This window comes from Ursus arctos, chromosome X (genome assembly GCF_023065955.2).
Source record: "Ursus arctos isolate Adak ecotype North America chromosome X, UrsArc2.0, whole genome shotgun sequence".
In the NCBI taxonomy this organism is placed as follows: domain Eukaryota; kingdom Metazoa; phylum Chordata; class Mammalia; order Carnivora; family Ursidae; genus Ursus; species Ursus arctos.
The window spans coordinates 7,786,940-7,814,322 of record NC_079873.1 but is presented as its reverse complement, the minus strand read 5'-3'; the positions used below and the strand labels follow the sequence as shown (position 1 = coordinate 7,814,322).

The 27,383-nt window shown below is 44.8% G+C and overlaps 1 protein-coding gene across 11 annotated transcripts in view; it reads left to right on the top strand.

Moving 5' to 3' along the window:
- The window catches only part of ARHGAP6 (Rho GTPase activating protein 6), a 487,298-nt gene extending 459,915 nt beyond the window's left edge, over window positions 1-27,383 (top strand). For 6 of the 11 annotated variants that reach the window (XM_057310014.1, XM_057310034.1, XM_057310036.1 and 3 more), the window contains exons 10-14: window positions 5,224-5,376; window positions 8,207-8,304; window positions 19,340-19,608; window positions 22,531-22,611; window positions 25,387-27,383. In XM_057310014.1, coding sequence (XP_057165997.1) covers window positions 5,224-5,376; window positions 8,207-8,304; window positions 19,340-19,608; window positions 22,531-22,611; window positions 25,387-26,084 — 1,299 coding nt within the window. In that variant the 3' untranslated portion in view covers window positions 26,085-27,383. The remainder of the gene's footprint in view (window positions 1-5,223; window positions 5,377-8,206; window positions 8,305-19,339; window positions 19,609-22,530; window positions 22,612-25,386) is intronic. The other 5 variants (XM_044391896.3, XM_026478144.4, XM_057310041.1 and 2 more) reach the window with 2 other exon arrangements.

Here is a 27,383-nt window from a genome sequence, read left to right as displayed (position 1 = left end):
AGAGGGAAAGAAGAGAAGGCACCACCCTTCCAGGCTGATGAACAGTCCGGGGTGCAGTGGAGACGTGGGAACGCCAGCGCGCTCCCAGCCTGCCGGTTTGTCAGCCTGAGCTGGGGACCAGCACCGTGCACATGGGAATTTTCAACTGAGAACCACTGGAAGCAAGGGTCAGAGGCCAACGTGAGGATTCCAAGCTCGGAAGCCAAGCTTCGCTTCGTGTTCCCTTCGTTCCCCGACGCAAATTGCAGTTTCTTAAAACGGCTTTTGCGTGCCAAATCAAAGGGAGTCAAGCAGTGATCCAGGTCATCAAACAAGGAACCAGCCCCTACCAACATAGCCAGATAATTATATAGGATGTCCATTTCCTTTGTTTATACTACCACTGTTTTTTAAAGAACCGTTGTTTACGTGCCAGGGGTTGGGCCGGTCATTATGTCCCTCATCAGCTAATCTAAATTTCACTACCATTTCGTGAGGAGTAAGGCAAGGTAGTTTGCCCACATGATGCAGCAACTAAGTGAATTATTTCTACAGCATGAAAGACAAGGTGGTTTAATGTGGTGTCTCAGATATGGAGTCCGCTTGCAGGGGAGAAAGAGACTACATTAGCCAGTTTGAAAATGGGGAGCAAAGGAGACGTTTAACAGCATTCATCCCTCTGGACTAATCATAACAGCAACTGGCTTGACGTTCAGGCTGGCAGGTGGCTGCAAGAGCCTGCACGTGTTCCTGCTGGGGCCTGCTCTCCTTGTCCCTGCCCGCAGCGACAACGACGGCACACGTGTACTGCCGGAGACACAGGCGGACAGGAGCAGAAGCATTTGTGCCTGCGCGGTGTCCAGCGCCTTTAGCCTGAGGCCGTGGAGCAAGGCCTGCTCAGTTTTCTTCATCTTTCCTCCTCGCATCTTCCCCCAACCAGAGCTCCAGGAGTCCTGGGCTCCTTGACTGTATTTGTTCACTCACATGCTGCCTGGCACGTATCAGGCACTTGAGAAAAATTTGTTGAACGTTGTGCATTCTGACCCTCCAGAGACATCCAGAGCCCCTTCCCGTAATGTGAAGCCATCCTCCGCCACAGTCGCACAAAAGTTCTAGGCCGCGCCTGCCCATGTTTGAGCTTTTGCTCTCACAAACAGCCCAAGTGATTAGTGACTTCCTTCAGTGTGTACGGTAATTTACAAAAATGTCATTATGACTTCCATTGATACTTGCTTTTGCTGGAAAGTGGTAGAATTTGCAATGCCGAAGCATCCTTCTTGGTCCAATGCAAAGGGATGGATTGGTGTGGAATGCTCCGAGTCATGAAGGTTTGTTATAGTGACTTAGTAAATGGAGAAAACTTGAGCCATTTTTCCCTGTCTGAGGTTTAAAGAATAATCTACATCATTAAGTGTTATACCCTAGGCAACTGTTCACGGTTTCATGTTTCATTTGATAGGGTGGATTTTTGTTGTGACAGTTTTATGCCTTCATATGTGCAGGGTTTACATTTTTTCTCTGAAGCAGGAGAGTCCAAAGTTCTTGTGATTTTTGAAATAGCATTCTGCTTTGAAGGAACACATGAAAATCTAAGGAGTTGAGTCTCCAGATAAACACAACCATAAATGGTACCCTTGGAAAATATCTAAACTTACTAAATAGTTGACTAAAACCCAGTAGAGATTTTGATGTGAAACAATAAATTGTAAGTGAAGAAGCTGTTGGGGATGGGCTTTGTTTCTTCACTGCACAATTCTGTGCAGAATTGGTTGATTTTTAAAAGTAGTGTGTTTTTCACAGTCCAACTTAGTTTCCATTTTGCTATATACAAAATCCCAGAAGAAAAAAGATAAAATGTGTTTTGTTGTGGAGTCATACTTTTCATTTTTCCTTTTTTTTTTTTGAAGTAATCTCTGCCCAACGTGGGGCTCGAACTCATGACCCTGAGATCAGGAGTTGCATGCTCCACTGACTGAGCCAGCCACACTCCCCTCATTTTTCATTTTTTAAAAAGTTTTTATTTATTTATTTATTAGAGAGAGAGAGAATGCATGTGCCAGTTGGGGGAGGAGCAAAGGGGGAGGGAGAAGGAGGAAGAGGTGGGGGAAAGAATCTCAAGCAGACTCCTCGCTGAGCTCAGAGCCTGATGCGGACCTCGATCTCATGACCCTGAGACCATGACCTGAGCTGAAACCAAGAGGTTTCAAATGAGAAAATGAAAAATGAAAATGAAAAAATTTTCATTTTTATATTAATGGGAACAATAGTTTATGAACATGTCAGAAAATTTCTGATGATCCTCAGTTGAGAAAGGAAATTTATTATCCAACTCTAAAAATTAATAGCAAGGAGATTTTGCTAGAGCATGACACTGGTACTATTTATAAGCAGAGAGAAGCATCTACACAAAGGTAACAGAACCAGTGTACATACACCATGAAGACCAATAATTCTGGGTTCTTTTTGATTATTATTTGTCACCATTCTGAAAACATTTTTTTGAGCATCCATTGGGTAGGAACTTCGGGAGAGAAAAGACGAAGAAGAGGAGGCATGATTGAGAAAGCCTTTGACTGCTAGGAGGAGAAAACTCAACTGCCAGTGGCTGCAAGCAGCAGGATTATTACATCACAGAAGCAGCCTGAGGGGCGGGGTTTTAGCGGCTCACCTGCACTTTCGCTCTCTCTGCTCTGCCATCTTCAGCTACAAGACACTGCAGTTATTTCCAGCATCTTTTGCAGCCATCATCACATCCAGTGATGAAAAGAGATGTTTCAAGACCCCCACTTGGGGTACCCTGGCCAGGGTTGGCACACATGAGCTTGCCTTGCCCTCCCTGCGAAAGAGGCTAGCGGACAGAGAGCTACAACCTTAGGAGCCTGTGTCACTTCTGGCCGGACAAGTCAGACCATCCCTGCCTCCGGGCAGTTTACCTTCTACCGATGTGACCAACCGAAGACTTGAGGTCTGGTGGAAGAGAAGGAACCAGAAGGGAGAAGCTACCTCGAGTTGGCTTCAAGACCATTGCAGCTGAGGGGCCAACAGATCACAAACTTCAACTCTAGAAATTCAGGCGGAGGTCAGGGGCAAAGACATGTCAAGAGGAAATCCCACGACTTACTCACCCTAAGTGTTAAGCAAAGGAGAAGAGAGTGGTGCTTCTCTGCAGGCGCACAGGATAAGAGGCAGAGACCGATGTCTGTTAGTCAAGAAAAAAGTTGCAGAACAACTATTGGCCATCTGCTTTTTGGTTTTTTTAAGTGTTTAATTTATTAATTATTTTGTCTATTTCTAACAAAATCTTTTATTCTGAACCTCTTTGCAATCGGTAAGGTACTTTCAAATCTGTTGGTCCTTTTGATCCTTGTCACACTTCCAAAAGGTAAATGGGACAGATAGGATAAGCCTGGATTTTCAGATGCAGGAACAGAATCCTAAAGATGGTTGATGTATCCAAGTTTACATTAATTAATTATAAGCAGCAAAGCTGATAAAAACTGGACCTCAGGGGCTATTGACTCTTAATCAGAAATGCTTTTGACAGCATCCTGATTCCTGCAAAGGAGCATATATAGGAATGATCTGTCTGGGTATTTCTGACTTACCATAAGCTCCTGTTTCCTGTCAGTTCATTCCCTTGACTTGTGTTTCTCTGTTAAGTATCTAACTTCACAGAAAATGAATGATGAACTTCAGTTCATCCAATTGAACTGAGACAGTAGTTTGAAATTTTAATTAAGTAATAGAAAATGAAACATGCAAATAGGGACAAAGATTGGAGGGATTGTTAGGAAAACAGCACTGGAGGCTGTTATACGAATATTACAAGTCAGTTCAAGGCATCATTTCAAATTCTCTACCCTCGCTTTCCCACTGGCCCCAATTTTCTGTACCATTCCTTAATAACGAACAAACAAATGTGGTTTTATCATATGAATTTTTAAAGCTCCTTTAAGTCATTTTGTAACAAGATGGGATATAAATAAACTAATTAAAATAATGGATTTTGTATGCTGGAGTCAGTCTTACCTAATACAGGGGAAAATATTACCTACCCTTCCTGCAATGGAGGGATCCACATTTTGAGACTGTAGTTTTTTAACTTATTTGTAAAGAGTGTCTCTGAGCCAAAATGGTATCATGGGTCTTTTAAAAAGAAACTATAGATAGATTTATAACACTGACCCTTTCTATTTGCAAGTAAACCAAGTAAAAGTCATGTATGCTATGTAAAATAAACCTCAATGATTATAATTGGTTGGGAACCAAGCCGAGCTGAAAGAGTAAAAACTCTGAATTATGGAATAATTTAACAGAACACTATGGAAAGTTATGTTTTAAATAATGATACTTCCTGTAACCTATTCTAATAGTGTACCCAAGTTAATAATTTGTCATCAGACACACTGTATGCTTTCACAGAATTAATATTGTGATGCTTACAGCACTCCGAAGGGTATGCATGAGGGTTGTTTATTCTTCAGTGGGAATGGATTGGTGCTTGGAGCAAAAATTTTTATTATGTATCTAAGCATAGAAAATTTTAAATTAAACTAAGTGGATGAAAAACAAATATTTTTCCTCACTTGCTCATGGAAGTTTCTTTTAAAAAGTGTTCAGGATACACGTTTTTGGTTTATATTATTTTTTGCTTTCTGTTCATTTTTCAAAAATGAGTTCTCTCCTCATTTTTACCCTTCAGGCGTGACTTTTTTGACAAATTGATGTAATAGTGTGTATTGGTTGGGTCGTGTTGTTTGAAAAAATTGCAGTAAAAATTATCAGTCTTTTTATTTGTTTAATTTATTCAATAAACGAAGAGAATCAAACCCCTCAGCCTTGACCTAAAAGCCCTGTCCCTTCTCTTCTCCTTCCGTTCTCATTCCCGGGCCATGGGGTTTGGTCACAGAGCTTGTAATGCCATCCATATGCATCTCCCAGATTTCTCTGTCCAGCCCAAGCCTCTGTCCTGAACCTCAGAGTCTTATTCCCAGTTTTCTCCTAGATCTCTCTTTCATGTGGATGTCCCACAGGCCTCCCCCGCTTACCCTAGTGAAGCCCCCCTCCTAGCCGTGACCTCCAGCCTCCTCCACCTGCAGCTTCTCTACACCGGTCAGTGTCAGCGGCAACCCCGTGCTTCCGGGTGCCTGCCTCTCCACTCCAGACGTGGAAGGCGTCTTTCTTCTCCCTCTCTCCAGCCAGCAAATTAGCTAATGGGATCATCTCTATCTTCACTGTCTCCAGGATCCACAGATTTCTCATCAGCTCACCGTCCTGGTTCAGCCCTCCACCGTCTCTCTTCTGGATATCGCAGCGGCCCCTCTCTGCACTCCCTGCGTCACCCCCTTGCTTCCCTGCAACCTGCCGTCAGTGCAGCAGCCAGCGATGACAATTCACGTTAGTCCCCTGCTCAAAACCCCCAGTGCCTCCCCAGCCACCTAGATTGAGATCAGATGTCCTTATCATGACCCGTAAGACTCCACAACATCTGGCCTTGGCTACCTGACCTGCTTCCTACTGCTCGCCTCCTTCCTCGTTCCTTCCAGCCTCACTGGCCTCCTCTCTGCTCCTGACTCATGATCTTGCTGATTTTTTTCTTCCTTCTGCTGGGAATGATTTTCTCCAATTCCTTCGTCGACTTCAGTTCTCTGTTCAAATGGCAGTTTCTCTGTGACCTGCCATCCTACTTAAATGGCCGCTGCCTGCCCCGCGCCCTCCCTGCACAGTCCGTTGCCCCTTCTCTGCTTTGTTCGGCTCCGTGTGATCCATGCTACGCCTGCTTTGTTTATTCGTCTAATGCTGGTCTTCCCTTATTGGTTGTCAGTTTCAAGGAGGCAAGGATTCTCGCCTGTTTGGTTTTAGCTGAATCCCAGCATCCTGTGCCTGGCACTCCATAAGCATTCACCAAATATTTATGTAATGAACGAATGGAATGAGGTGGGAAAAGGCCAGAGCGAAGAGTGCAGTGGTTGCTGAAGTAGAGAGCGTGTGAGGGTGGCCGCCAGGGGACAAAATGGCAGACACGAGCAAGCGAGTGGAGGGCTTCCACTGTAGGGATAAAAAGGTTTCTGAGCAGGCATCTTGATCAGAGCGCTCGGACAACCACGCAGAGAAGGAATTAGATACCGTGGTGAAGGAAAGAGCTCGTGTCTAAGGTAGCAAGCAGTTGCATCAAAGGCCCATGAGAGGTGTATCTTTCTTTTCAACTAAAATCTCAAAGTAGTTTAAGGAATTTGAGGTCCACAGGCAAATGTGGCTTCAGGCATAGGTTTACCTAGGACTCATGATATCGAGAGATTCTTTCTTTCCATTTCTTGCTGTGGTTTCTTCCATCATCAGCACAATCCTCAGGCCCCATGTAGCTTCTGGCCCTGTAGTGTCTCTCCTCATATGCCTCGGGCAAACTCTCCCGGCTTTTCATTACCTCCGGTGGAGTCACATGCCCATTGCGCAGGCAGCTCCAGTGGTCCGGGAGGGGAATGATGGTGGCCTTAGACCAGCTTACATATCACCCTGGAGCTAAGGCTTAGGGAGCAGTTGATTCTTCAGAGGGAACTTGGGGCAGAACTGTTACAACAAGAGGGAAACGGAAGCTGGTAATGGCCAACAGATGCCCACTACAAAGGGTTAAGGAGGGCTCGAACTTGGGTCAGTGCAGGCAGAATGGGAGGTGGAGGAAAGAAGGAATAGGCCTCACGGAGATGAAGGCAAGTAGGTCTCCTGGTTCTGAACAGGGAAGGGAGAGGACACAGAGAAGCTTGAACGCAACCCAGATTTTGAGTTTGTGTGAGTAGGGTTTGGCAATGTCATTAATGAAGATTCAGGATGAAGTGGGAGGAACAGATTTATGAGGGAAGGAAAGCGTTTTGTTGTTGCTTTCTCATCCCTGTTTTTATTAATAAAATTGTTTCCAGCTTCTCAGAGCTCAAGAAGAGTTGTGTTCTATAAAAGGCGGGAGGCAAATTCTTCCATCCGCCACTTATCCTCCAAAGACTTGTCCCTGCAGGTTTTAAGAGCCTGGTCTCCAAGCCCTCCTGTGAGAGAAGCAGACGGAAATGCTGTTTCCTCTCAATAATTTGAATTTCCTTTACTTGAGCTACCAGCATCTGTAGAGTAGAAAGCCCGTTGGAGCTGAGTTCAGTGTTTTCTCATAGAACATTTTCACACAATAGTGTGGCTTAGGATTATAAGGCCATCTTCTAATGCGCTGTGGGTTAGCCTAGGGAAATGTGACACTCAGCTATAGAACTCGAGCAAACGCCTTGTCAAATTCTGAAGCTAGGAACTTTTTTCATTGTTGATGGACCAGGATGCAAGGAAGGGGTGAGTGCAGGCACCCAATGATAAAATGACATGGGCCAGTATAGTAGTCAGCATGTTTTTGAATGTTTACTCTCTGCCACATATTTTCTAAGTTCTCAATGTGTAATAAGTCATTCGATCACCACAGCAACCCTTTGTGGTGAGGCCTATCATTCTCTCCACTTAACAGATGAGGAAACTGAGACCTACAGAGGTCACGTGCCTTGCCGAAGGTTCCACAGCTAATAAATGGAACTAGGACTCAAACACAGTCTGGCTCAAGGGCCTGTCCTCTTTTTTTTTTTTTTAAGAGACAGAGAGAGATGGGAGTGGGTGGGGTGCAGAGGGGGAGGGAGAGAGGGAATCCTAAGCAGGCTCCACCAGCGTGGAGCCCAACATGGGGCTCGATCTCACCACCCTGAGATCAAGACCTGAACCAAAATCAAGAGTCAGATGCTTAACCGACTGAGCACCCAGGTGCCCCAAGGGCCCATTCTCTTAAACAGATCATATGTTCTAGAAGTGCCCAAGACAGTTATAATTTATGCCTGTTGTCTTGGCATAGTTATAAATAGGAACTCTAGAAAGTGTCCCCATTTGGACAATAAATTATGACCACCATTCCTCTTAACCATGATATTTCGCTTATTCAAAGCCAAGAAAATCTAGTCTGAGCAATAGAGGTATCAAGTGACGAGGCTACATCTCCAGTTTGGATTGAATTTGACGTTTTGGTAATCATCCACTTTGTCCTAAGAGTTAAACTGGCTGTATGGGTTGGTGTAGGTTTGGTTTTAATGGCAGATCACTCTGTTCTGTTACGACTTTTAAGGCTCTGTTTCATGTTATTGTAGAGTTGCCAATGACCATAGTTTCGCTCTTTCTGGAATGGTTTGATTTATGCCTCGACATTTGGCTCCTCCAGGTTCCTCCAGATCTCCAGAACGAAGTGCTGATCAGCCTGTTGGAGACCGATCCCGATGTGGTGGACTATTTGCTCAGAAGGAAGGCCTCCCAGTCATCGTGAGTATGCCAGTTGCTCATCTTCTAAAGCTGCCGTGGGGATTTCTCTTTTCATTTCTAAAGAATTAGAGAAGTTTGCGTAGTTCCACACATGGTGACTTGAAGTGGAGATTTGGCAACTTTCTGGCAAATCTTGTCAGTCCACCTATCCAGAAAATGCTTCGATTTTCCTAATCCACTTATTAAATTAGAAATGCTTTATGGGATTTTGCTGTTTCATTTTTGGCTTTTTCTAGCCCCTCGAGGTCCTTTTGACTGTGTTCACTGGAAAAAATGAAAAAAAGAACTAAATCCTGGCAAGAAGCTCAAAGGACTCTGATGCACATCAGTGATTCTACTTCTAGAATCCTGATAGCTGTACTTAAGGGTCCCTTAGGCTCCACCTGGGTACATCTTACCTGTGTAACTTACCAGCGCAACTGACACATTACCAAATCACAAGACGAGCCTCTACCAAGGCCTAGGTGCCCATTTGAAATTAGAGGTGTGCGCCCTCCTGACTCTTCCACTCTTTATAATTAGCGTCCTTTTGGTAAAAATGCACGCTGGTCTCCACATGCAGCCATGTTTGCAATGAGTAAAATGCAAGCCAGGCCGTAGGCTGTGCTTTGCCGCCATTTTTGCCCCCAAAGGAAGAACACTGGATTCTGCATTAGCCAGATTTTAGGATTAATCTCGAACATTTGGTACAGAGGCAGCGTGTATGGGGTTGCTGAGCATTAGGCAAAGCCAGCGAAGAGGGTATTATTGCATCATTAACCAGGAGTGATGTTGCCACCATTGACGCCAAACCTTAAATTTGTGGCAGGAAGGGTTGTTGTCATCCTCTCATGAAAGCAACATTTATGTTGTGCTTTTAATTTACTGACACATTTGGCCCCATGTTTCATCATCTCTGAAATTGAGAGTCATCTTATAATCAATGGCGTGTCCCAATGTAATTCACAGCATTTTTGTCTTTTTTAGCTGTATGTAAAATAATGGTATGTCTTATTCCACGGTGTCTTAGAGATATTGATATGTGTTAAATTGTTCCTTTATATTGATGTTGAATTTGAGAGATTAATTTTCATTTGAAACTATTTCAGATATAAAAACTTACATTCTTTAGAGAAATGTAGTCAAAGGCGTTCCATGTTGCTCAGCCCTCCCTTCCTGCATCATTGAATGAGTAACACCGCAAGATCCAGCTTCAGTCTATTTCCTGCAGAGCAGGGAAGAATTGTTAAGTGGCTCATCTTTTCAAATGCATTTTTTAAATTCATCTTTGTGCCAATTATTATCAGGCCAGATTCTGGTTCAAGTAAGGCATTTCGCCTGGATTCGAGCCCCAAGAGCCATGAGTGAATAAGACTGTATTCAAATTGTCTAAATGGGCTGGCATTTCATGGTCTCGCTTTTCATTACAGATAATTGGGCTCCCTTAAATTTTCACTAGATTTCGAGCTGTCATCAAGGTATAAGTTCTAATTTAAACTAACACAAATGGCTTTTCTTCACAGCAGATCTTGTATCACCAGAATTTTAATGAACTCACTTCTTTCCCTCCCCGTGCAAGAAGACAGGGCAGCATTTCTGTTTGTGAATCCCTCGTTAAGCTGCATTTATGACATTTCATGGGTACTCTATGGGAAAGCAGGAAAACACACACCTAAAAAACCCACTAATGTTGACTTGCCAAGTTTCAGCTTTTATATGCCATGTTGAAATATAGAAATATTGTGCTTTGGAGAATGGTTGCTAGAAGTTATTTTTATGTGGTTTTCAGGTATGCCCTTTGCATAGAAGTGCCAAGAAGGGAACCTTTCTTTCATTACTCTTAGGAGAAGCAAGAAGCTTCCAAATTAAGCTTATCCCAAGCTATACACTTGTCTAGCCTCTCTTGTTCCCTCTCCCTGTAATAATAAGCATTGTAAGGTCAAGGCAAGCCGACCCTAGACCAAGGTCATAGGTGAGTGTCAGGGCTTCAAGAGAAAGGAGGTGAGCTCCCAGGTGCTCTGTGAATGCCAGAGACTAGCATCATTGAACAGAAAACATTTGGAGAAGACTTTCTTAGTAAGGAGGAGAGGGGAGTGTTTGTTTTCCTCCAGGTACAGGCCAAGGAGCAGCCCAGTAGGGTTGATAATGATGCCATGAAGTAAAAATACATGAGCAAATACTTATTTAATTTGAGTTGTCTTTTGAGGCTTGAGGGTCCTACCCCTTGAACTATAGATAGTATCTTCATACCTTATGCCCATGCTTCTCAAAGCTTACTGTGTATACAGGTCACCAGGAGATCTTGGTAGAAAGTCCTCTCTAAATCAGTGGATCTGAGAGAGAGAGTGAGTCTGAAAATCTGCATTTCTTTTTTTTTTAAGATTTTATTTATTTGAGAGAGAGAGAGTGCAAGACAGGGAGAGAGGCAGGAGAGGGAGAAGCAGACTCCCCGCTGAGCAGGGAGCCCGACATGGGACTCGATCCCAGGACCCTGGAATCATGACCTGAGCCGAAGGCAGACGCTTAACTGACTGAGCCACCCAGACACCCCGAAAATCTGCATTTCTAACAAGGTCCCAGGTGGTGCTGTGATGCGGCTGCTCCGTGATCCACACTTAGAGTGGTGGAAGTTCAAAGTATCAAGGCATGTTCTCGACTCCCAGAGCTTGCAGACTTGTTGAAGGAGGCCTTTGAGGATAAAAATAATATGGAACATATTATGAAGTGTGTCGCAGAGGGCAGAATGGTTTGTGCTGGGCCATTCGTTCTCAGACTTGAATCCCCCAGGGAGCTTGAAAAATGGCTATGCCTGAGTGCCACCCCTAGAGATGGTGATTCATTTGTTTTTGGGTACAGTCTGGACATGAAGATTTTTTCATTCTACCCCTGTGAGGCTACTGAGCAGCCCCAGGCAAGAACCTCTGGCTTAGATTCGCCATATTAGATACCACAGATTTGCCATCACAAATTACTATATTTGAGGTGGGTGATTCTTGACATTAAAAGGGGGTCTTTGTATTCACAAAGGAAGGAAACCAACACTCCAGACCATAAATCCACTTGGAGTTTGGAGAAGAGAAAGAGATGTGACCTGTAGTCTTGGGTGTGGCTTCTGAGAAGAGCAAGGATTTGCAGTGAACCTTGAAGACTGGAGAGGGGTCAACAGGTCTGGATATTTGGGAAGCTTGAAGCAGGGCCTGGACAGAATAATAAATATGTCAGCTGGCTGTGGGCACGATTAAGGGGTTGGCCAGCACAGGGGGGCAGAAGCCCTTAAATGGCAGGCTTAGGGGTGGCACTTAAATTAAGAAGTAGAGGCGATTTATTACAGTGATGAGAGATTACGGTCATGACAGAGTACAGCGATGACAAATTACACTACCCCAACCGCCGGATGGTGCCGTCTCCATCGGTATGTCGATTGCCCATCAATTGCACACTCCTGTGTAGCGTAACGCACTGGTTGTGATGTTCGGATCCAGAGCCAGATCACCTGAGTTGGAATGCCTTTTCTACTGCTCTTGGAGCTGTGGTCTTGGATAAATAGATTCATCCCTCTCTGTCTCAGTTCCCTCACCTGTAAACCAGAGATTAAAAAGCAGCATCAACTTTACAGAGTTGTTGTGCTATGCGAATAGTATCTGGTTTCTAATAAATGCTTAACGAATGTTAATGATTACGATCATGTTATTTCAAACCTCGCCATTTTGTTCATTTACAACCACTTACCAAAGACTTTGGCGTCACTACTTTCTACCTTTCTATCCACCACGAGAGAGCAACCTATGAAGGCAATATGACACGAGAGAACCCATCCACCTTAAATCGTGGCGGTGTCTAAAGGCAAAGCCCGCCCGTACAGGCCTGATCCCACCGGCAGCAGGAGGTGGCATCAGTTCTGGAACAGAGAGAGGGTGCGGGCAAAAAGACACAGACGTGGGAAGGCGACCTGCTCACGCAAGTCCGGGGAGAACTGTGGAGGATGGGAGGCAATCACATGTTTGCAGGTAGCGAGGGAGAGGCCAGGACAGATTTCTTGTTCTGAAGGTTGGAGTGAGTGAAGACTCAGCTACAGGGTGGGGAGTAGGGCTAAGAGAAGGAGGGACTGCCGCCAAGTGGGGAGCAGCAGGAGCTCCTAAAGTGCAGACCTCAGTGCAGTGTTGCATGGTTGGTTTTCCTTGTGGTTCTCCTCTGACCCTTTGGGTTTTTTCCTGAAGCTTCTGTTCTTTGCAATCAGTGTACATACCTAGATAAAGCGTTCAATTCCTGTGCCGTACGTGGCAATGGCACAAGACTGCATTGGGCGTGGAAACGTGAGTTTTCAAAAGGGTGTAGAACCAAGAACAAGAACATATTTATGATAGTTTCTGTTTTGAAAGAGCAAGCATTTCGTGATATTTGGGAATTTAATGTTTTGTTTTCGTTTGAGTTTTTCTCTTGTGCGACAACAGAATTGGGGCAGCGGTGAAAGGAGGATTCGTTATTTTTTCTTGTGCTTGTTCACTCACATTTTTGGCTTCAACCAAAACGGAATACCAAAGGGAGATTAGAAGAGATTTATATTACTAACAATGCAAGACTTCCAGTTTTTTCATTGCTTGTCTGGAATATTTATTAGAGTTATATGCTCTTTTCTTCAAAAACACTCAAAATAGATCCCCCTCCTTTGATTTAGGGATGTAAGGAGATAGGGGATGAGAGTGCAAGGCAAATCACAAAGGACAAGTCATGTTGAATGTGGGTATTTGCACCAGAACCAAGGCCCCATAGCAGGGCCGGGAGTAGGGCGACGAGAGTGAGGCGCTCATGCAGGTGCCAAAGTGACGGGTGTGCTAAACACTCAGGCATCAAAATGAACAACGTCGATATGTCATATTTTTAAAAATCAAAGTTAGCACCACAAATCTATGCTGAACAAAATATTGAAAAAAATTTAAAAGACTGGTACCATGCCAAGCCATACTAGGGCCTGAAGCCAAAGGCTTCCGTGCCCTCCACGGAAGCAAACCTATCAGTGATGCTTTGAAAATGTACCGCTTTGCGTATCTTATTTTTCAACCAAGAGAAGTGCTGTGTTCGACAATTTCTCCTGACCAAGTAACAACCCTAAATCAGTTTTAATTAAGGTAAGCTGAACTAAATAATACAATTCTGTTTGGGCACAAATGAAGCATTTAAACCCAATATAATGTTGTAAATTCTAAATGTGTCAGCTTTTCAATTTTTCAGTAGTTTTCAACTGCTTTAATGTTCTGGGAAAAAAACCTAACCGTTAAGAATTGCATAAAACCATGTCTATCTCTGTGGTATACCCATGTGGCAGATGAGGCTAAGTAGAGCCTTTTCCTTCCTATATTCCGGAAATAGAATCAAAATAAATTTAACTGCACTTGGGGAGAAAGCCAATATGGATGAACCAAATCTACGTTTTTAAATTTCATTGTACTTAATTCTATTAGTGGCTTTCACAAAGTTTTTATTGAAATTGCCCCCCAACGTAACAAGCCTGGTGAGCAGTCAATCAAAACTATGGAAGGAGACTCAGTCATCTCAAAGGATGACATTTCAGAACCAAAAAGTAGTTGTTTTATTGACCTGGATTCTCCTCCTAGTGAAGAAATGTGATGGAGGAGCGTTAGGCTGTCTCTTGTTTCAAGGCATCACATTTAAACTATCCAATAAATACCATGCAGATAATTTATTATAATCTTTCAGAGACTGTCACTGAAAATGTCTTCTTCCACAAAACCATGGAGGGTTACAAGATGGACTATAATTTCGGTTTTCCTTTCACTAGGATTTGTAAAGTCAAAAAGTTCTCAGGAAATTGTCAGAGATAAGAAATGAGACTATCGTGTAGTGTAACAGCAATGAATCCTGTTGACTGGAAGTAATTGTGGCCTCAGCTGTCATTTTGTTCCAGGATCTTGGAAATGAATGAAGCATTAACACCCCCCCACACACGCACACACATGCAGACACATGCTGTTCAAGAAAACCTTTTTTTCAGCCAGACAATTCTAGGGAAAATGTATGTGGAATAGGGAATTCCATAATGAAAAATTCCAGTAAGTCTGAATGCGCCTTCTATGAAAAGCTGATTCAAAATGGAGGGAGAATTTATCACATCACCTCTTTCTTCCATCGCCTTTATGATTCACAACTTCTTGATAAACTTGGAAAATAATAACTTGAAGATGTTTTATCAGGCATACTGTAAAAAAAGAGAGTAAAGTCAGCATCGTTTTCTCTCCCCCGTCGTAAATGCTGTCACGTGCCACGGCTATTAGGAGGGAATTCATAAGAGCTGAAAGGGAGGGGAGAAATTTCACCAAGGCCCTGGGTAAGTCCTAGTGTCCAGGATGCTGGCCTCGTCTCCTGGTGGGGAGTTTTGCTCCGTGATCAACCTCTCTTTGCAGCAGGGTGCCTTTGTCTGCATAAGGGCTGCTTTGCAGAGCTGAGCATGACTCATGTGAAAACCCTCCATAAATCCAGAGCTGCTGTGGCAGTGCGTTCCTTTCCCTGGACACTGAACAGGGTCTGAGATGCTTATGTGCTTTGAGTTCCAACAGACTGAGGTTTATCAGTTGAACGGCTAAGTCAAGGATGAAGCCAACACAAGCTTGACGTCTCCAAGGATGTTTCTCACCGGGGTAGCTCAGCAAGGGGCTGGGCTGCCACATCCGGTGATTGAACTAGAGTTTTCCATTTGTCCACAGAACAAGTTCTGTGCCTGCAGCTGCAGTGCAGGCCAGCCCACAGTACCCTGCCAGCGGCGTCTTAACACCCTGACCTGGAGGGACCAGCGAAGGGTGAGAAAGTGATCCGCTCTCCATGTCCATCTCATGCTTGTTTGGTTAGCGGAGACTGGCCATGCACGCCATCGATGGTCCTAGGGTTTTCAGGTCTCATGGAGAAGAACCCTCCGTTCACGGAGGCAAACCCGTGCCAACTGGCTACCTATCCACTCACCATTTCCAACCTCCATCCACTAAATCCCAAGACACAGAGAGCCCACTACCTGCTTTCAGACGAGTTCTCATCTAGTGAATCACTGGCTCAATATTTTCTATAAAGAAATACAAATCTGTTATTACCTTGACTTGCAGCACTGAACTGAAAATTGTCTTCATAGAGTTGAATCATCCTTGAGGCGAATGTTAGTGAGGACACTGGTGGCTGCTTGTCTCATCTTTCAGAGATACCCAAAGTAGGGGTTCTGGTTTTGTTTCCAGTAGATTTAATGACAAAGCCATGGAATGCCACCCCCCCCTTTTTTTTAACCTCGGAACTGCCTGTGTTGTCAGCGAGAGTCCTGAGAAGTGAATAAAATAGTTTGGTTTCATGTATTAACAGGTGAGCTCTCGTGTGGAAAGGCAGTTCTCAGACGTGGGTTCTTAGGCAAATGTAGCCACCCCCTTACTAAGCTCGGCTGAGAAAATGAAATGACGGATAGGAAATAGCTCGAGCATTTACGAGGGCCATTAACTCCAAGTATAACACATAGCATTTTACTATTGATTTTTAATAAGACTGAATACCATTTATCAAATAAATTTGAGAAAGGTCTCAAGCCCTACTGCCCTGGCTGCTAGAAAGACACGTGATCTCCCCGTGTCTTCTGCTCACCTGTAGACCACGATCAGGAACCAGGAGAGTTGCCTGAACTCTGGGTAAACACCAGCTCTTACCCTTCTCACAGGCCGAGGGCTTATTTCACATCAGTGCGTTTCACAAGCGGCTTGCCATGTGGTCGCAAACCATATCCACTTCCATCCCTGAGCTGTGCTGGGTGGCTGGGAAAGGAAGGCATCACCTCTCCTTGCACAGCCCCGTCTCCTCGTGTCCCTGGCTGTGAGCCCAGCCACCCTGAGGAGGTTCGTGGCGTGTGGCGACTGGGAGACATGCTTGTACCTTCAGGCATTAGCTTTAGCTGCCTCCTCCAGTTTCTCCCCTGATTGGTGCCCCAGATGTCGTCACTTTGGTGGCTTGACTTAGGAGAATGAACCAGAAGAGCAGAGAAAGACAGGTCAACCCACAACCAAACTAATTCAGTTATCTGCGTCCGGCTAACCGGAGCTGGCTAGGATGGGCACACCTTCCATCCAGCTGTGGCCCCGCTGCCTCAGGGTCAGGACCACCACGCTTAGCCCCTCTGTCGGCCAGTGCGGAGGTTTGGGCCACTATCTGTGGTTTCCCTCCCGATTTGACTCACTGGAGCCTTAGCCCCCTGTCCCATCTATGGATGAGGGAGGGAAGGTGGATCCGCGTGGAGGCTCTCAAACTTGCCCGTGCAGCACACTTACCTGGAGGGCTTTTTAAGACATAGTTCGCTAGCCCCACTCCCAGATGCCCTTTCAACAGGCAAAGCCAGCCTCGTGGTCTGTGACCACCTTGAAATTCTTAATATTTTTTTCCCCTGGGGGCCACATGTCATAGCCAGTCCCGTCAGTAGGCCCAGAGTGGAGCTGGAGAATTTACATTCCCGGCAAGTTCCCAGGCGATGTTCCCCGAAGAACAGAGGACAGGGACAGTGGCCCTCCACCTCCTCCTCTCTCGCCTCTCCTCCACCAGAGCCAATCACAGCCATGAGAATGGAAGGAAAATCGTGTGGCAGCTTCGGTTATTTTCGTTACTGTTGTGACTTGTTCTTTGTTTTATTCTGTTCGGGTTAAGCACACTAAATGTTCTCATGACGCCTTTTCAATACCCCAATAATTCATGTGCGTGTGATTTCCCTGTCTGTACACCAGTCCAAAAAGAGTATGTTGAAGCAGCTTGCAGAAATATATAAGTGGAACAATGTTGTAGTGAGTAATTTGCGAGGCGAGGGAAAGGAAAGCAAGGGGAAGAGCGAGCGATAAGGTAAGATGAGGTTGGGGCGGGAGCGTTCCGTGGCGCCCACGGGCTTCCTGCGTCCAAGGCCCGAGCCTGGGAGCCTTTCGCAGCCTTTGCAGAGAGACGTGCGTTATTTATGACACGATGCACACTTCCATGGGGGGAGAATCACCGACTTGCTGGGCATATCCCAAGTAGATGTTCCTAGTACTGACACTGGATGCAGTTCTCCCGCAGGGTACCTTCCTCTGTGCACGGAACCGTTGGCTGAATCTGCAACTTGTTACATTTTGCTGAATGTATTCTCTGTGTTTTTTAAGACAGATGAACAAGACACGAGACAGAATAATTGGGGTCTCTGTGAGTGAAAATACCACCTTTCCGACGTTTTCCTCCTAAAGGGAGGGAGCAAAAAAGCATTCATAGCCCTGGTGGTTATTTTGTTGTGGCTGATGACTTGACTTGGCTCTCTTTAAAACATCCCGTAAAGGAAGGCTTTCTGGCCCCGCTGTTATTGATAGAACACCATGACTTATTCTTGCTAAGCAGGCAGAAGACATTGTCATTAATGACTTGGGGAAACCATCACCTTAAACAGGAAGACCCATGGAAATGGGCCCACTCATAGAATTTTAGCCCTGGTCCGAACCCTGATTCTAAGCTGAGCAACCTGTTCAACACATTCAGTTTTTCTTATTTCCATAGTAAAGCTTCCTCAACCGGAGTTAAAGTCATGACAGACAAGTGTCCCTTTGTTTTGCTTTGTTTCGCCCACTAGATTAGGGAGAATTCCCCCCCTTGAATTAGATATGGAGGTTAAATAGTCCCCCCCCCTTTCCAGCAGAAATAAGTTCTTTTTAGTTTTCCTTCATTCACTGGAGGCCTAACGTTTCTGGAAAATCATCCTCATGGTGGTTCTCTGGCTCTTTCCCATCAGATTGTCTGTCATCGGTTTAAAGAGGAGGCAAGGGATACTTATTTATTCCATGTGGGTAAGAAATGGCCTCAGCAAAAAGTGCTCGAGCCCCTGGCTGCGTCAGTGACAGGCGAGGCATGTCACAGATGCTGAAATCCTTTTCTCCTAGACACTAAGCCCCGCTGGAAACCCGAGACAAGCCTGGTCCCCTGTGAGTACGCAGCCTCTGTGCTGTGTGCACACAGCCAGCTAGTTAGGAAAAGATCGCTCGTCATGTGTTTACCTTCTTTAAGATCCCGAAGGATTTATTTTGAAGAATCAAACCAGAAGAAAGCAAAGACTAGTAAAGAGAAGTGAAGCAGGGTTGGGGGGGAGAGACAGAGGTACGTTCTGAAACTTTTAATCACTCTGTAATCATTTCCCTTTAAGATGTCAGGGCCACTGTTTTGAGGAAGGTAGAAAATACAGATGTTCCCAGGTAAGACTTCCAACGCTCTTTTCACGTTCCTGACGTTCTCATTTTCCTGTTCCTCTCGCATTTTCACTGTTATTTCTGTTGCTGTGACAACCCATGCACATACAGAGCATAATGGATATGCTAATTAGCTTGTTTTATATCACTTTGTGGAATAGTGCCTTGTAGAATCATTTCAGGAATATCAAAATACAGTGAACGCCAGTGATGGTCACATATTTATCTTGTTGGCCTCAATACGTGAGACTGTTACTCCCACCAGAAGCATCATCGTCATCATCGTCATCGCCGTCGTCTCATCACAGGAAAGATGGGTTTACTCACATGAAGTATTTGGGTGGGGGAAGAGACGTTATCCATAAAGCCATAATGAAGTTCTTGTAAAGTTTCAATTGTAGTTTTATGTGAATTATTTTAAATTCAGGATATTGAGGAACGTAAAAGATTTATCTACCAATTTTGCCTTACTTAACAGATAGGGAGTGTCAGACTTTAATTTTCCAAAGGAAACGGGATTAAGGCAACAGGCATTGCAGCGATGCCCGGTGGAAAACACAGGGATCATGTCTGTTTCATCCTCCCCCCTCCCTTCGCCTTGACAGTTCCCGTAACAACTGTGGGCTTTCACTGCCCTCTGCCGGCCATGTCGTGGAAACGCTTTCACATTATTGCTATAGGAGTCTTGGAATCTTGCCCCAAAGGTCCTTTTGTTTCAGCCCCTGTGCCCATGCATTCTCTGCCTGTCCTTTGTGTAATGGTCGTATTGTGTGAATCTGGTCACCAAGTGTTAACACACTCACGCACTTGCCATTGTCTCCTTGCACCAGAAGCCCTGACATGTTGAGATCGGAAGTTTCCTTTTCTGTGGGAGGAAGGCATTCGTCCACCGACTCCAACAAGGCCTCCAGCGGAGACCTCTCCCCTTATGACAACAACTCCCCAGTGCTGTCTGAGCGCTCCTTGCTGGCTATGCAAGAGGATGCGGCCCCGGGGGGCTCGGAGAAGCTTTACAAAGGGCCGGAGCGGTATGTGCTGGTGAGCCACTTGCCATCGTCGAAATCAAGGGAGAGTTCTCCTGGACCAAGGCTTGGCAAAGGTAACTGGAACCCGGCTGGTGCTGGCCCGATCAGTGACTCTGATTGCTGGTGGCACGGTGCGGGCACTTGAAACTTCTCTTCATCTCTTCCTTGTCTCATTTTTCTGTAATTCTGTGACATTTACTGAGTTCCTGCTCTAGGAAGAGGGAGGTGTGGCGGGCGAGCCCAGTCCTGGTCTCAGAGGCTCCCTGCTGACCTGGGCATCTGGGAAGCAGTCTCATGCCCAGAGAGCCACTGATCTCCCCAGCTATTTCTTCCCCCGAGCATCTGAGGAACTTGCTATGTCCTGGCCAGTGAGTTTGGGTGCATATTTGCTAGTCTAACATGTCAAAAATTATAGCTGTAACTTTTGTAAAGAGAACAAGCTGAACTGTGTAAGGAGACACGTTCCAAAGAGGTCTCCATGGGAGATTAAGATTTTTTTTTTTTTTAGCAAAATAAGGGTTCCATGGTCAAATACATTTGGGGAATGCTGGGCTAACCAAGGTAATGCTGTCTCTGTTGTACAGTTTCTCAAACTCTTTGAAGTGCTAATGGATGCCAATAATTCGCACAATGGAAGGGAGAGTGTGGTTTGCAGTTTTTCCCAAATTTATTTGACCACCGAATGTTTGGTTCTGCTCTGTCCCTCCACAGAGTAATTTCTCGGTGCCAGGACCCAGCAGGACGCTCTGAGGAATAAGTGGAAGATACAGTACACATTCTTGTTCTCTTATCCTGCACGTGTCATTTAATCCAAAGAGACACCCTGAAACATCTCTGTTTTTTGAGGCTTTTTTTTTTTTGGTGTTTTAAATCGTAGCATGTTTGTTTTTATTTTACAGATATTCATGTCAAACATAATTTTAAAAACTTGTAATGAAAACAGTAACCCATGTTCCCTTCAAGTGTAAAATTTATTTTTAGAATGTGACACTTTATTTTTTCTAGTCCTTGTCCAGATGCATCCCTAATTTGATATATTTGTTTTCAAAACATAGCTGCTTTTGAATTAAGCTTATTTTACTTAAGATCATATCATTAACATTTTCCATTTTGCTAACATTCTTAAGAGCCACTATATATTCCCATTAATCATAGATTTCTAACTATTCCCTTTCTGATGCATATAGATGATCTCTAATTTTTGCTCTTTTAAATTAGTGACAGATTTTCTGTATGCGATATTCTCTACAACAACAGCAACGAAAAAGGCAATCTGAAGAGATTTTTGCTATTATGAAAGGCATGGCATATTTGGGTTTCTAAATTCAAATTCGAAGAGAGATTATTAGACACCTTACCACTAAGAAAGCTTGATTGTTTCCTCCCAGGCTCAGTGCGTTTGCTTCGTAGTTTCTTAGGTAGGCCAAGATACACATTAGCTCTAATGAGCAGGTAGACCAAAGCACGTGTTCGTTCTTTCCGTCCGTTCGATACCTTGGCCAACTCTAACACTGTGGTCCTCGATTTTGTATCCCAGGAGACAGCTGACAGTGTCTGGAGGCGTTTGGGGCTGTCACAACCTAGGAGGGGGTGCTACTGCTCTGTAGGCGGTAAAGCCCAGGCCTGCTGCTCAGCACCCGGCAGCACACCAGACGGCCCCGCCCAGAGAAAGATCTGGCCGCAAGTATCACTGGTGCGGGGGCTGAGCCATCCTAGCTACCCGCAACTTTCTCCCTGGAAATAACCTCACCGTGAGGGAACTAGAAACAAGTCGTGTTAGGGACACCTGGACGGCTCAGTTGGTTAAGCGTCTGCCTTTGGCTCAGGTCACGATCCCGGGGTCCTGGGATCGAGTCCCCCATCGGGTTCCCTGCTCGGCGGGAGCCTGCTTCTCCCTCTCCCTCTGCCTGCCACTCCCCCTGCTTGTACTCTCGCTGTCTGTCAAATAAATAAAATCTTAAAAAGAAAAGAAAAGAAAGAAGCAAGTCGTGTTCGTATCCCATGAGAAGAGCGCTCGATTTGGAGTCTGTAACCGTGCTGCCACTTTCAATCTGCAGGACCTCATGTGAGAGATTGAGTTTTTTGGAGTCCCGTTTCTTCCTCGTATGAAAATTAAGAAAGACAGCCACATTAATTCATAGAGTTTAATCAGCTAATCCAGGCCAAGTACTCAACACAGAACTTGGCACATAGGAAGCGCTCGGCAGCCCTCGCCCCGTAATCACGTGCAGTTCCTACCTGCTCCTTCCGCTGCTGGCCTCACCTCTAAAGTGGACTCAGGGCATCTCCTCGGAATTAAAGGAGAGCGTGCATTTGAACGGCTGCCACAGAGAAGCGCTTGGTAGACTTTTGCTTCGAGAAATACTCATTACGATCCCATCACAGGCTCTCACTCTCTCTCAAATAAATAAATACAATTTTAAAAAAGATAAAACAACACATGCATTTATTATCTTACACTTCGGGGCTTCAGAAATCCAAAGTGGGTCCACAGGGCAGCGTTCCTTCAGGAGGCTCTAAGTTACAATCTGTTTGCCTTTTCCAGTTTCTAGAGGCCGCCTGTGTTCTTTGGCTCATGGCCCTTCCTCCATCTTTAAAGCCAGTGTAGTGTCTTCTCTGCCGCCTCCCCCTTATAAGGACCCTTGTGATTGCGTCGGGCCCACCCAGATAATCCAGGGTCATCTTCTCATCTCAAGACCCATCATTTCATCACACCTGTAAAGTCCCTTTGGCATATAACGTCTTTACAGTTTCTCAGAATCATGACACAGGCATTTTTGGGGGCCCTGATTCAGGGTACCACGACCATTATATAGAAAGCGTTTTTGTAAATCCCAAATGGAATAAGCCCCCTGAAAGGCAGCCATGCACCATATTACTGTCTTGTAGCCACCACAATCTTGAATGTGGCGCTATGTTACCAAAATATTTATTGATTTTTGCTCTTCACCTTTCATTGTGAGTGACATACCTTTCTCTATACACTTTTTTCCTAGATATGTCAGAGGAGCCTTTCAATATCTGGGGAACTTGGCATTCAACATTAAAAAGTGGTTCCAAAGACCCAGGAATGACAGGTGACATACTATCTTTTAAAGACCGTTCACTGCATTTACTTTTTAAATTAATTTTAATTTTTGCCTTACTATCGTATTACGTGCTTGCCAAGCATTATTTGGAAAATGCTGGAAATGGGAAAAACAGATAAAGCTATACTGAGCCTTTCCACCAAAATACATCAATCTTTGACTATATTTCATTTTACTTCCTTTGCAGGGGTTTTTAACATAGCTACAGTTGTTCTGTCTGTGCAACTTGATATAATCTGCCTAACTTCCATTTCCCAGTTATTTGCCATTTTTATTGTTAAGGGCCACGTGGTATTCCAGAGTACATATTCATAGTTTCACAACCCATTTTTGGGGTCATTGTTGTAATAAGTTATGCTGTCAGGAACCTCTTTCACGTACTTTATGTTTTGTATTTTCAATGATTAATAGATTCACAAAATTTTGGAAAGCAAGTTCCATATCCAGAATAGGGCAGTGGGTCCAAATTATGCACCCTTCCAAGCATCCAGAGCTACAGTCCCTTCCTGGCCCACCTCAACAGTCTTGCACGTCATTGGGTTTGCATTTTTGCTAATTTGAAAACAAAATTGGGGGTGCTGGGGTAGCTCAGTCGGTTAAACATCTGCCTTCGGCTCGGGTGGGATCGAGTCCCGCGTCGGGCTCCCTGCTCCTACTCTCTCTCTCCAATAAATAAATAAAATCTCTTTAAAAAAAGGGGCGCCTGGGTGCACAGCAGTTAAGCGTCTGCCTTCAGCTCAGGGCGTGATCCCGGCGTTATGGGATCGAGCCCCACATCAGGCTCCTCCGCTGGGAGCCTGCTTCTTCCTCTCCCACTCCCCCTGCTTGTGTTCCCTCTCTCGCTGGCTGTCTCTATCCTGTCAAATAAATAAATAAAATCTTTAAAAAAAAATGTAGGCATGCAACATGTCAATAGATGCAGAAAAAAAGGGGGGGGCACCTGGGTGGCTCAGTTGTTAAGCGTCTGCCTTCAGCTCAGGGCGTGATCCCGGCGTTCTGGGATCGAGCCCCACATCGGGCTCCTCCACTGGGAGCCTGCTTCTTCCTTTCCCACTCCCCCTGCTTGTGTTCCCTCTCTCGCTGGCTATCTCTGTCAAATGAATAAATAAAATCTTTTTTAAAAATCTCTTTAAAAAAGAAAACAAAATTGTATTTGTTATTTTCATTTGCATTTCTTTCTCACCATTATTCTCCAGTTTTTCTATTAATTAGCTGAACTTCCCCAATTGACTTGTCATTTATGTCATTAGCTATTTATGTTTGCTGGTGTTTCTTATTTTTTTATTTTTTATTTTTTTAAGGATTTTATTTATTTATATTTAGAGAGAATGAGAGAGCAGAGGGAGAGGGAGACAGAGAATCCCAAGCAGACTCCACGCCTAGCTCAGAACCTGATGCGGGGTTTGATCTCACGACCCTGAGATCGTGACCTGCGCTGAAATCAAGAGTTGGCAGCTTAACTGACTGAGCCACCCAGGCCCCCCCCCCATATTACATTTTTAAAGCATGGTGCGTCTTTAATTTAACAGCCTCTAAGCCAGCCGAGTTTAGTACTGATCCATTATCTAACCACATCGCGTTCTGTCCTATGAAGTGCTTTACTACCTTTTCCCCCAAGGATGAACTGTTCTAAGATGTTCCACTCCATTTCCTTCTGCTATTTCAACTCTGATCAGTCCCTGTATAAATGCTCATATCTCTTGCCCCAAATGATCTTCTTCTCTTTCCCTGCCTCCTTTTTATTAAGGGAGAGGACTGAGCAAATGCCAGAGGAAATGGCCATCGGGGACATAGGTGCCAAGAACCTGTTTGTTTGTGAAATGCACTCGTGCTCTCCCTTCAGTTTCCTGGAGAGCGTTGCATCCGCTAGGGAAAGCTAACTGCTGTGACCAAGAGTCCCTAAATGTCAGTGCCTTAACCCGTCACAGGTTTCTCCCCCAGCGTGGATGGTGCAGGGAGAGGAGGGCCGGGGGAGCTCTGTTCCACACAGTCATTCAGGGGCTCAGGCTCCATCTAGCCGCTGGTTCCCTCATCCCAAGAGGCCTCCCAGTTGTTCTATCCCAGCCTCGTAGTGGGTGGAAGGAGGCAGGCCAGGAAGACTAGCAGGCGTTGGTTTTTTGTTGGACCAGGCCTAGAAATGGCTCACATCATGTCTCTCCACATCCTTGGCCAGACCTCATTTATGTGGCCCCCTAACTGCCAGGGAGGCTGGGAAATGTCATCCGGGTTGGAAAGGGGAAGATATGGTGAACACGAGCCAGTCTTGCCCGCAGTGGTGGTGGTGATGTCTACTGCTGCTGTTTTCGTTACCTTCTGGCCGGAGGTGGGGCATTTTAGGTTCAGTTGATGTATCCCAACACATTTTATAGACATGGTGGAAACAGCAAAGCGTTATCGTTGCTTCCTCCTCAGGACTGCAAACTGCACCAAACGAGAAGAGAACACTTCCTTTACCTTCCAGGTTCAGAAGCCATGTGAAAGGGGCCTTTCCTGGAACAAATGAGTGACAAGGACTATTGAGTCTAGTTTCACAGCTAGCCTGTCAGTCTAGACCCCTGTATCTGGAGCTGCTGTGTGAATTATGCCGATAACCAAAGCATTATTTGTCATTTCCTTTACTAGGACGTGTTTTGCTTTAGGCAACAGGAGTGTCCTGTGCTTTCTCAATTTTTGAAGGTGGCCGTGGGAAGGAAATAACAGGACACATCCCAGCAGGGATTCTACACACTAATTCCATTTCTCGCCCTTCTCTCTGGCCTCCAGGTTCCTATGGAGACATTTTTGAAAGCAGCTCCCTACGACCGGGGCCATGCTCCCTTTCTCAAGGGAACCTGTCCCCGAATTGGCCCCGGTGGCAGGGGAGCCCCACAGAACTGGAAAGTGGCTCACAGGTCATTCGGAGGACTCAGACCACGGCCACCATCATGGAGTGCAGGGCCTGCCCTCCTGTGTCCCGAGTCGGCAGCACGCCCCACATCCAGGGTGGCAGCAGAAGGTCTGAGCAGGCCACACCGAAGTCAGAGCAGTATTTGACTCTGAGCAGCGCCGAAGACCTCACCGAGAGTGAGCTTGATGTGCCCTGGCCGCAGAGCAGAGCCAAGCCTTTGCACCAGAGACCTCGAGAGAGTGAGAAGCATGACAAGAGGCCCCCTCCTCCTTATCCTGGTCCAGGGAAGCAAGCTGTAGTGGCATCCCACCAGCCAGGAGAGCCACTGTTGTGGAGGCCTCAGAGGCCAGAAGAAGGTTCCAGAACAGCTTTGGAAGAGGGAAGCCAAACAGCTGAGCGAGAGCAGCAAGCCGCTGAGCAAAAACTGAGCAGCGCCTACTCCACTCCCGCCAGCGACCAGAACAGTAAGACTTTGGCTGAACCCAACTGGCTCGATTGGCAGAGAGAGCGGTGGCAGATCTGGGAGCTCTTATCAACCGACAACCCCGATGCCCTCCCGGAAACGCTGGTATGAGCCCACCCGAGCTCGCGCCCCCACGGCCCAAACAGCCTTCTTTCACTCAGTAGGGGAAAAAGTCAGTGTTGGACAATTGGACACTTAATGATTTTTCTTCTTTAACACTTAAAAGAAAATAACACAAGAGAAGCCCAGTTCACTTAAAGATATAGAGCACTAGTACCCTTGCCATTTATAATAAACTTCTATTGCATAGCCAGCCTTAGGAGAAAACAAAAACAAAAACAGATGGTGATATCACAACCTAAAAACTACTCACATTGGCTTTGTATAAGATAAAACCCTTGCTTTGATATAGCTTAATTGTATTTATGTGACTTCAGTTTTGGCTGTTGTATATTCTGTAACAGATTATGTATAATAATCATATATGACATATTCACAGAAACAGAAGGAACAGTTTTTAAAAATCACTTCACTAATACTGAGTAATGAGATTCTATAGAATGTTCTAGAATATGCACAAGCAGGTTTCTGTGCTTTTGCCATAGCTTTTTAGCTGGGGACAGCCCATCCTTCAATGCCTAGGAAAAACGCTAAGAAAACAAAACAGAATATGCCAAGCCATATTTTTATATAGTAGTGAGAAAAGAAAACATAGTCACTGAATGCTTTTTCATATTGAATATGTTTTAAGGAAGATATTAAATTTGATACATTATGGAATATATTTTTAGAATCTGTTTAGAAAGGATTCAGTTAATCAAACAAGAGAAAGGCCGTGCCTAAAGAAGAAAGACTAAGAAGTTGTCCTTCCCATTTTAGATCAAATTCAATTTTATATAGACCATATATAATATATATTTATAATGTATAATTTTTATGTATTTTTCAAAACCACAAACTGGAATCCAACTATAAAGCGTTTAAGCATCCCAACAGAGTATTCAAATTACAGAACAGTTTTTCCTTTTGCCCCATAATCAGTATTAACCAAATTATGAGCAAAGCTTTGTAGAGTAAGTCATGTTTGGACAAGAACTCCAGCTTTGTATTTACATCGTGCCAAAGGCTGAGGACATGTTTTCTTTGGTAATTTTGTGTGTATCGTAAAATGCGCCTACTGTACTTCCGTAGTTTCAAGTTTTTCAACCGCAAAACCATTTTTGACCAGCAGGTGGCGATTCGCTTCAGTATTTTATGTGATTTTTTTTTCACTTCATAAGGGAATGTGTATTATAGAAAAAGAATTTTTTATGAAACGTGCTACTCTTAATTTTCATGTCAGCAGTGACATTTTCCGTGGTGTTTCTTAAAGTTCTATCTTGTGCCATGATGAATAAAAAGTTAAACAAA